Here is an 11,701-nt window from a genome sequence, read left to right on the forward strand (position 1 = left end):
GTCCCACTTATAAAAACACTTAAAAGATTTGCTACCAAAATATAGGTACTGAATGATAAAAATGGCGTCAGATTTCCTTTGCAATGGAGATCGGTATAATTTTATAAGTGATGTCATTGATCGTCATTTCCAGGCCAACTTAACACCATTTTATTTTTCGACTATACCGTATATAGATGGGTACTGCACAATCCAAAAACTGTTCACTTATTATCAGGCTTTTAACAGATTAATAATATTCTAATATATAGAATATAGGTTATTGTTTAAACATTCCACACATAAATAATCGGGGAAATTTATCATACAAAAGTATTTTGTATTTTGTGATGTGATCTAATAAATAAAAAAAATATAGTAAAACGGTGTCCAATGGGCTTGGGAATGACAGTACATAACATTCCCCATGTAATTTTCATACAAATAACAGCGATCTTTATTTTCAAGCCATCTCTGATGCTTTTTTTTCGTATGGTCTCTGGGTATGGTATACCTAATTATTTTTTTCGAGCATTAATCCATTAAAAAGATGCTATAATAAATTGCAGGTTAAATGTTCGTGTAAAGAAATAAATAACTTAAAATCTTTTCAAATATAATCGTTTATACTAACAATGATTATAAATCAATCTTCTTTTCTTTAAATTATACGTACATATCTAAACAGCCCATATTTAAAACCTTCGAGTGTCCTTCAGACATTTCGATAGTTGCTGAAAACGCACTGTTTTCAGCAACTTGCACTGGGCGTTAACAAGTTTTTGATATCGATAGGTATTTCATTTTATATAAAATTTACTTGATAACAAAAGTAACTATAAGAACTAGGTATTATAGCATAAACTAAAACAAATTTATATTTAAAAAGATAAAAGAACACAGCTGTCAGATATAATTAAAGTTATTTAAGAATCTCTTCCAATATTCTAGCATATGATTTCAGTTGATAGATCTTATCATTAAATAAAATTAGTAGTTTTGGCTAGATGATCTTTACGCCATTTTGTTAACATCAGATAACATTTCTTTTGCAAAAGGACGAAGGGTGTTGTTTTTGTTTTTCTACCTGCATCTGGTATTTTAATGGCGTTTTTGCATTATAATATGTCCATATAAAATAAATTATACCTTAATAGGGATGAACAGCAAGAAGGCAATAAAGTAATTAGAAAAATGTTTATTACGTATTCGCCCTCTTCCCTTCCCCCTCGTAAACTTATTCGAACGCTTTCCTAGCACGTTCTTTAAAGTTCATTGTAATACAGTTCTAATAACGCGTTATATAGGTTCGTTAAAGAATTATCGTGATTTTCTGTGGTCCATTGATAATTAATTAGTATTACTCATATTGTTATAATTTTTCCGGATATAACACGGTCGTTTGTTGAAGTGATTTTTTTACAAAACTATAAACATAAAATAAAATATCCAAATAGAGATTTTACACCTTGCGTAGCTGTGTAAGATTGTACCTTCGGGCGTTGTCGGTTAGCTCCGAGTGCAGAATAATGTTTCATTAGAATAATTTTAATATTTTTTAATTTATTGGTCTTCTACCCGTTTAAATTATTATTTCAACATTAGAACCAATAGAAGTTTTTGAAGTAAATCATTTGTGATACAAAGTTAGGACAAAAGCGAAACTATATCAAAACTCGCGTATTTATCGAATTTTATTTGTGAACAAGTTCGCAGCGTGCGCCGATTCATACAGAACTCGTTGATCAAAGTATCCGGCCGAGAAAATCCCGAGTTATTTGTGTGTTGCGAAAGTAGAAAATTATTTTGACTCTTCCAATTAATTAAAGTAGTGTGTGTTTCTTCAGAAATATAAAATGAACGGTCTGGAGATTACAAAAGAACTGAAAAATGACATTGAAATAAACCAAATTCAGTTACAAAATGCTATTCGTAATCATCAGGTAAGTTTTTGGACTTTTATAATCTTACTTCACGTCAGTCACTTTAAAGTCTCTCTTTAAAGACTACAAATTACCATATATTGAAAAAGGATAGATTGAGAAATGAATGGAAGAATAAAGGGAAAAAGTTTTACATAAAATATTTTTTTAGATAAATTATTATTTTAATGTCTTTAATTTGAAAGAACTTTTGTAAGTAATTTTACGTATTTTTTTTATTCTAGGAATTAATCGTGAAGTTAAAGGACTGCTCTGATGTAAGTTAAAAAATAATATTAAAAAACGGGAGCTGCTTAAATAATTTATTGCTTAATTTCAGAAAAATGAAATCATACAGAAAATTAAAACTGTAGAAGAAGATATAATTCAGATTGGTTTTGAACAGGTATGGTAAAAGAAATATTATTTTATTCCATATAAACATTACTTAACCTATTTATAGAGACAAAAAAGAAACATTTTTTTATAATGTAGAAAAATTAAAGGGTGGAGTTTTAATAATTATTTAATAGTTTTAAGATATTCTTATTAATTTCTTAACTTTTATTTTTTAAACATTTAAAACTTTTCTCTTTAAAGCTGTCACTGTTTTTGAAGATAAATATTTTTTATTTATTTATAGGTATTCTGAATTTAATTTAATAATATTTTTTACGGGATACTCCTGCTTATTTTTTGTGTATTTAATTCATTAATTATATTATTTTTAATGCGCTTTTAATTATTTATATTTTTTAGCTGTGCTAGTTAAGTAAAAGTAAATATAAATATATATATTTTATTATGCACCGTCCTAAAATATTACTTGTCTAATTTCATCTAATTTACTTAAGAAAAACAAGTTATTTTTTATTAACAATTTTTGAAAAACTTATTTTTATTATATTTCCAAGTTTTCTATAAGTTTTGAACATTTTATTTGAAATCTTTCTGTCAATTTGTACCATGTAATTATGTTTTTTTTTATAACAGAAAAAGCTATTAGATCGACTCAGGGAAGAATATAAAGCCTATCAGAAGTCTTTAAAGCAAAATACTATCAAGTCTGCAATTGAAGAAAAACGATTCATTTTAACAAGTGCTCTAAATAGAGCAAGGAAGCAACATTTGTAAGTTTCATTCATAATTTTGAATTATTAAATTCTAACTTAAAAAAACTATGTTATGTTGCAGCCTTCCACGCAATCATTCTTCTCCATTAAATTCATTTTCTGATGATTCGGATCAGAGAAAGTCACCTCAGTTTGGTTCAGAAATCCGACCCGTTGATCCCCATGAACTGTCCCAGTCATCGTTTCTGGGATATTTTCGATTGGCAACTCACGAAGTATACAGGGAAATGCAAAAGAAAAGAGCTGAAAGAAAACGTAGGAGTACAGCCAACCCTCAATTTTTGTATGGGAATAAAGGATGGGATTTCTTAGGGCCACCAGCGGTTAGTTATTGGTTTAAAAAAAAGTGTTTTATTTATTTTAATTTGTTCTTTTTTTTGTAGAAGAAAAAACGAAGTCATTTTCTTGCACATCCGCCTTCACCACCGAATACTAGAGGAAGAAAGAGACAGGAAATGCAAAGGTCAAAATCGAAGTCGCCACCTAGTTCGTTTAGTAATAATTCAGTGGCTATCGAAAGGTTCACTAATGGAAACCAACCAAGTAAATTATTGATAATTTAGGTTATTAGATAAAAATTCATAGATGTATTATTTTTAGGCCAAAAAAGTGATATTAAGTCGGCGTTCCCTTCCATTCCCAATTTACCAAGCGGATTGATTATTGAAAGGGTCAGTCCGGGAAGATCGTCACCAGATACCAAACAGTGCATAATGTGTAAACAACCAGGTAAATCAACGCTGTTTTCAGATATATTGGGCACGTTCAGGGAACATGGCCGCCAAATTGCAGCGAATATTTTCGCTGACTGCTTTATGACATCTCGCGGTATTCCCTAAATGGCAAAAAGAAACAGCAACTTTCACAGGTGTTAAATATTATTTTAAAAAATTACTACATACAGTTGACTACAGATAATGATGATAATATAGACACAGAAAAGTGGATATAACCATAGCCGATTTTGCTTAGCTTAATTATTTTCCGCTGAGAATTTTGCTCAGCGGCTGAACAGTTGCTGTGTGTTGTGTGTTAGAGAAGACCGTTCAGAAAGTCGCTTTCACAGCTACTCAGTCGCTGACCATCCCTGAACGTGCCCATTGTCTGTCCAATGAGAAAATCTCTGACACTGACAGTTGTATGTCATTTTAATATTCAGGCGATTTTTTTTAATTTCTTGGATGACATCTGTCGAAATTTTGCCTGATTTGTTTCACTTGTTAGACAGATTTTATTAGTATATTCTACCTGATTCTACCATACGATCGAAGAAAAACGACGTTAAAAAAAACGGCTGGGGGTGGGGAGACGACAATCAATGATAATTTTGGCGTGGTCAAAGCTTGTCTATGGTAAAACCACAGGTAAAACCCTAGACGTCATTTGGCTTTAAGCCCCAGTTGACCTAAAGAAGGTTGTAATTTATTTTTAATCTCAATAGAGTAAAAATGATTTTTTAATGGTGTGCTTTAAAATTCGAGAAAAAATAGCTCTTTGGGATTTGTGCGTTTGGAAACGTTCTGTCTTTATTTCATCTTTCTATAATAAGTGTCTTTCTATAATTTTGTGGTATTTTTTCTAATTTTTATGCCAATTTTTAGCAAATGACGTCTAGACATTAAACCTCGCTAAAATTATCATGGGATTGTCATTTTCGATCCGTCTTTAGCGCCGGTTTTTTTTCGATCATACGGTAGAGTGAAACTATGAATTAATGCTTAATTATAATATAATTAATATAATTTTAATAATAATTTTTTTTTGTTGAGAGTTGGACAAATAATACACTTCCACTACATTTCAATTAAATTAAATCGTATAGATAAACTTTTAATCACAAACCTAAAAGGATTTTAAATCTCTATACTTTGTTAATTAATTTATCTTTGTAGTAATATAATTTTTACAATCTGCAGTTTTAAAATTAACATTCATAGTTTTTTTTTGGTTCGTAGGGTTTATACTATTCTGGAATTCTCGTCATGTAAACCTTTCTTAATTTTGACATTTGGCATAGCATCGATCATCTATATCTATATGGTAATATTTAAGCAGTAGACCAGTAGATGTAGATGTATATAAATGTGCTCGGAAGTTCTGAGGTATAGATGCTACTTTAAGCTTCATATGAGGAATAATTTGACTTTAAATAAATATTTATAGAGGAAAATAAGAACATCAAAAATGTTCTCCTTTCGCTACTGCATGGTAAAAATTTTTCTATTAAAACAAATAGTACTCATCTTGACTGGAGTATAAAGGCCGAAAAAATAATTTAATTTGAGCGATATTTAGTAGATCCCAGCTTAATGGAAAATCAAATAATGTATTAAAAAGAGATAAAAGTTGGGTTGATACATTTCTTCTAAGCGGTGTTGCCAGATTTTGTATCAAAATTTCAAACCGCACATGTAGGCGTTTTTGAAAAATGTTGCATCTAGGGTTGGGGATTGGAACTTTATTTTTTACAATTAGTTGCTCGTTTTATTACAGCTGTAATAGATTATATTTAGCTTAGATATATTATCTTCATTTCAGTATAGTAAATTTATTACTTAATTTATTTATACTTAAATTAAAACCGTTCATAAAATAAGGCGACAGCAAACGGCAACATTGTTGGGTATGCGAGTTGATGCAGGGTGTCCAAATTTAGCGATGATTACTTTGAATTTTCAATAATATGAAGATTTATATTATTACCTGGTACACGTAACTTTCGACATAAATTAAAAATTTGATATTCCACTGAATTTGGGAGACTAATATTAACATATTCTGAATATGGAAGGTATATGTGGTCTTAAAGAAGCATAATTTTATCACACAACAATCATAACATGATACAATAAATAATTGATATTTTAATATTTGATTAGAATAACACTAGCTGTTATAAATAAATTTATTACATTATTAGTAGTAATTTCTAAACAAGGGAATAAAAGTCTTAGATAATTTTATTCTCCTTTTTATTTTTTTAGCAAAATCAAAACCAATTTAATTTTGAAACATTTATTGTATACTATAATTATGTATAACGATCAGTCAATTAATGATTATGATCAGTCTTAAAGGAAATTGATTAGATTTATTGGCTGTACTTAAATGACATTGCTATTTATATTACACTATTGTATAAAAAATTGTGTGAATATTTGGAGTGAAACTTTCTTACTAACAGCGATTAAATTGAATTTACAGGACATGTTTGAAAAAGTGTAGTTTGAAATGTTGAAAAAGTAATAAATTAGTAAATAATTTGATTGCTTTCACAAAATTTGTATTAAAATGACCATCTGTCCGTCTGAGGACTCCATTCGGGTACCTCCATTCACGTGCCGAGTTTGGTTAAAATCGACTCATAATTAAGAAAAATCCTGATGATTTCGTCCATTTAGAGGCTATATATTATATAATTTTCGGCATTTAGAGGCACCGGTTGGAAACGCCTTGGGCGTCATCCTGTAGCCCGTCCCCAATTATGCTGAAATCGACTCACATTTTTCTTCAATATCAAATCCTTAGTATCACCCTGATGTAAACGAAACGTCGTATCCAACTTTCCAGGTGGGACGGTGTGCAGCGTCGCTCACATAGCCTATCCACCAAATTTGGTCGCGATCGGACGATATCAACTTTTGGCGTTTCTTACGTCAAAACTAACTTACGTACGACACGTCATAGTGACACGTGTCGTACACGGTCAAGTTAAGCCCCGTTCTCAGAACTGCGTCGTGTCGACAGCGACACTGATTGACACTTCAAACGACCAATGGGAGCTGTACTAAATTTAAAATTGACAGCTGTTTGAATTTTGTACAAATCTCATTGGTCCTCTTGACGTGTCGCTGGCGACAGTCGCTGTTCTGAGAACGGGGCTTTAACCTTGGTCCAATCCATCGACATACCAAATTTCATTAAAATCGGACGATTTTTTGACTTGATTCATTAATGATGGAGTTTCATAGTGCACGAAACATTGTCAAAATATCATGAAAAAATGGACATCTACATTCCGAGTTTCAGCCTCCTAGTTCACATACGAGTGATAGAGTCAATAGAGAGATTAACTTTATTTTTAGCTTTATTTTGATTTAAATTAAACTATTATAAAAATATTTTCATCTTGTTTTTGAATTTTAAAGGGCGGTTTACACGCTACTAGAAATGCTACCAATTAATCGTAACGATCGAATTGTTTCGATTTATCGTTAGGTATAAACAGGACATTGTAGCGATTTATTGGAATTGGAGTTGGATTGGATGATTGATGCTCTCCGGCATCAATTTCTGCGAATCGTAACGATATGTTTGAACGTCTAAACAAGTTATACCGCATTTCTCGTTACGATTTCGTTCGGTTTATGTTTTCCGTTGTTTCATCGGTAAGGTTTTTGTGTATATGTTGGAGGCAGAAGCCGAATTCGGCCTATGTGATTTTGTGATACTCCATTAGTTGTAAAAAACGTTCATAAACTGAAATTTAAAAAAAACGTATGAAAATGTTTCAACCACAGCATATTCAGTAGCCAGTTGGTCATCTTCGCGTGTTTTTGAAGCAGTTATAACACCAGTCTCGATAGTTTTTTTGAGTTCCATGTAAATAACTGTAATTCGACTGGCTGACTAATGAATAGGTTGTGGTTTCAACTGACGTCACAACTGTTGACGGTGTTTTAGCACTGCCATCAAACAGTCGCTTAAGTACAGCCAAATTTAATGAACTCTTCTGACACCATAGTTGACGTCCACTCTTTCTGTGCCATTTCAGGTGACAGCGCCTTTTGTTCTAGGTGCTCTATCGATTTGCGAACAATGTACCAACGGATTTCATATCAGTTGCCACAACAGACCGTTTGCCAAGACGCCGAGGGAGTGTCCCAAGTGTCTTTCGAAGGAAACTCGTCGATCCGGAAGTGCGTATCATAATCCATCCTCAGGACCGAGTTTTATGAGGCAGCGTTCAGTCGATCTAACGGGTAAGTTTGCCATATAGCTTTTGGTGCCGATTTTCGTGTGTACGTAGAGGGTTGCCAACTGTCCCGTCTTAGGGAGCAAAATTGTCCCACATTTCCCTCTTTTTCACTATGTAGCCATCAAAAGTATTTCTACCCCTAATGCCGGGTCCACACCAAGCCGACAAAAAGTAAACACGATTTTGAGACAAAAACAAGACAAACTTGCGACAAAAAATGGGGAATTCTGACAAAATCAAACTTGAGACAAATTGTCCACACGGCAAGGACAAAAGTACAACAAAGTCAAAAGTTTAGTTGTTGCGAATGAGTTTTATTAACCATGTGTGATTTCACTGGTCTTCTACTGTTGGCAGCACACGCCATCCATATTGCGCCGACAACTTGTCGTAAAATATACGAACAAAACATAGACACTTTGATCTTTACCTGCCCGAGACGGAACATTGAAAAGTCTCCGAATTTTGAAACAAAACAAAAATGTCGCAGAAATGTATTGGATTTGTCGCAATTTTGTCGTAAAACATGAATGTTTCTGTCTTGCCGTTGTTTTGTCTGCTTGGTTTGGAACCGGCATAATATTATCGCTATATGCAACCACAGAGAAATACCGGAGAACAAAATAGATATACAGGGTGTCCCAATATTTCGTAGACATAGAATTACTACGTATTTTTGGAATCAAAATAAGTTCTTCGTTTGTCCGCTAGAGGGCTCATTGGAACTCCCTGTATATTTTGTAGGTCAGCTTTGGAAAAATAAATTCTTCAATTTTTTTTTCTCAAAAACTATGCGATGTAGCGTTTTTTTACAAGAGACAAAAAAAATGTATTAAATACTAGAGGGACCATTTTACGAAAAGAAAATATGTACTCGGTGGGGTTGGAAAATATTTATACTAAAATTTATGTAGGGGGTAGTTGTCATCCTTCCGTACATTTTCTTGATTTTTGTGAAAGCCAAATCTTAAAACACTTAGCAAAACATAGACATCCAAAATATCACTAAAATCGGACTTACGATTCTTAAAATTTCTCCAAAAAAGCCCTATGGGTAATTCGCCACTTTTCGATTCTTAAAATATCTGAAAAAATGTGTTTATGTTTTTAAATTTTGATGCCCTATAGAGTACGAACGAAGCACTTTTGTATAGAAGTAAGATGAGTCCAATGAACTTATTTTGATTCCAAAAATAAAAAAAAAATGGAAAAAATTGGAAATCCGGTCGGTCTATTCGTATAGATGTGATTCCTACTTATTTTCTTTGTTATATGATCCTGGGAGTCTCTTATATCTGCACGGATACCTTTAGTATTTTATCTTTCCTGTAAGCAACTGTAAAAGGGTTTGTTAAACATATAAGGTATATATTTTAGGTTATGTTTGAATTGTTTTGAATTATTACTTTAGTTTTATTAGGTAATTTGATATTTAAATAGCTGGGATTAGTTTTAATTAAATAAATATGGCCCAAAATATGGATTCCACCTCTTCCAATATTAAAGAACCTATAAAGAGGCTTAGGTTTACAGCAGATGACGACTTAGCCCTTCTAAGAGAATTTGTTGCTTGTTGCCCTAAACCCACTGGTAGACGTTGAACAATAAAGCACTGGAAATAAGCACTTTAGCCCTTTAGTTTTAAAATACCTAGTAAACAAAACAATTTCAAAGTTTTAAATTCAAAGTTAGGTTAAGTTTAAAAAGCGGACGCGACGCGAACAGAATTCTTTCCGATCCGAAAACTATAGATAGATAGATAGATAGATAGATAATGCTTTATTTATTTCCTTATTGTATAATTCAAATAGAAACCTAAAAAAGGGCATGGAAACAATGTCAGTAAAAAATTTTAAAAGAAAATAATTGCATATTTCAACAAAAAAATGAACTATATGAACAAAAATAAATAGTAATATTAAAATTAAATATTTTATGAAAATAATACTAATAATGAATTAAATCTATGTATGTATAGACAGATAACAACACAAAATTATACTTACAATAAATAACAAATTTAGATCAAATGATACAAAACAAAAGTAAAAACATACGGGTGTGGTTGTTTTTACAACAATATACAATCGATGTTAAATATGACATGATATAAATGAAGAGAGTTATATACCACCTCACGTAAACACCTGGCCTTATTAACGTCCATGCACGCTATTCGGTTTAACGATATCTCTCTATTACGCTGTTTATTGTTATTTTACACGAGTTTATTTTTGCTCACAGGAAATTTTACTCGTTTGCACATCGTCATAAAAAACAATTTTCGTACCACGAATTAGGGACAAGATTTTTATCTGTATACTTGTCTGTACCTAATCTGTGATATAACAAACACTTTGCATTTTTCTCTCTGACTTACAAGGTCGCCATCACTCTCACTCCTAGACATGTAAATTATAATCATTCTTTTTTCTTTTTTTTCAGAAAAAATAAATTTAAAACACGAATTAGAGGAACAACATCAAAACCTCGTAGCTGAACTGACACAACTGCAGAACCGCCATTCCGAACTGACTATTTCACTGAAAAATCAGGAATCAGAACAAGACGATATTATTTTAAACCATAATGTTACTAAAACTAAAGTTAATCAGATTTTAAAGTTTATTGAAATTGTTAAAAATATGCCCGTCCAAGAAAAAAATAATTCTTAACGAATTTTGTTTATTTTTATTTTCGGATTCCGTTAATATTTTGGTTAATTATTGTTAAGTAATGCTCATGTTTATTCGCATCATGTAGTATATATTTTTTTAATGTTTTATAAATGTAATTATAAGACTGTATATAGAATAAACAAAAAAATCCAAGTTGCTGTTTTATTATTCTTTTTAAAAAATAGAAAATTAAAACATCAGATCTATCTGCCGTTTACTTATCAAGAGAACGTATCTCTAGTAAAAAAACATACTTTCCTAAGTCACTGTGTATTTTTTCGGGCTTTTAGACTGAAAAATACCTTATATTAATAAAAAGATGTAAAAACCGAATAAAAAACCCAACATAAACTATTAACCTGTGGACTTATTCAAAGTTGCTGATAACTTCAGCGTTCAGAGGCGGTGTGTCGCCTTGCTGGAAAAATATGTTTTCGAGTTCCATTAAGGGCATATCATCAATAAGGGGTCCAATGCCTACTAGTTAAAAGTGGCGAACTTTTAAAAACTCTGTATTTCGAAGGGGATTATAACAAAATATCAAGTGTGCTATATTTTTGGAAAGGTAATTTTAAATTATTTTCAGTTAATTAAAAATATAGAGGGTGTACCAAATAAAAAATCAATTTTTCTGTAGATAACTCTTAAAATATTCATTTTAAAAAATTATACTTAAACCATTAAATTCTACGTAAAAAGGTGCTTTGGAAATTTTTTCATAGAAATTCTGTTGTATACGCCATCTATTGGGGCAATGGTAAATTAACATAACCCATGTATTTACGGTTGGTAGCACTAAGAATAGGTTAGTAAGTTTGTTTTTATAAGGTTCCTAGTAACATAAAATAGAGTAAGAAGAATATGGCCATGGCTGAGAAACTTAAATGGAAATGACGGTTCATTAAAAATAGTTTTTCCTCCAAGATGCAGAGGCGCAAAATATTAAAACTGTCAATATTAACAATGCAAATGTCAATATCTGACAATAATAAAATTTGATTTTTAACTGTC

General features: G+C 31.4%; 1 protein-coding gene across 1 annotated transcript; it reads left to right on the plus strand.

Annotated features, from left to right (window-relative positions):
* The first annotated feature begins 85 nt into the window (after positions 1–85).
* On the plus strand, positions 86–10,691 carry LOC115891474 (PHD finger protein 21A). Its single transcript, XM_030911926.1, has 9 exons — positions 86–1,922; positions 2,147–2,179; positions 2,242–2,307; positions 2,895–3,031; positions 3,096–3,357; positions 3,418–3,577; positions 3,635–3,763; positions 7,831–8,016; positions 10,458–10,691. Exons 1-9 carry the CDS (start codon positions 1,836–1,838, stop codon positions 10,685–10,687), a joined length of 1,290 nt encoding a protein of 429 aa, XP_030767786.1. The 5' UTR covers positions 86–1,835; the 3' UTR covers positions 10,688–10,691.
* The last annotated feature ends 1,010 nt before the right edge of the window (positions 10,692–11,701 follow it).

Source organism: Sitophilus oryzae, unplaced genomic scaffold, assembly GCF_002938485.1.
Source record: "Sitophilus oryzae breed Bouriz unplaced genomic scaffold, Soryzae_2.0 scaffold_1181_pilon_pilon, whole genome shotgun sequence".
In the NCBI taxonomy this organism is placed as follows: Eukaryota; Metazoa; Arthropoda; class Insecta; order Coleoptera; family Curculionidae; genus Sitophilus; species Sitophilus oryzae.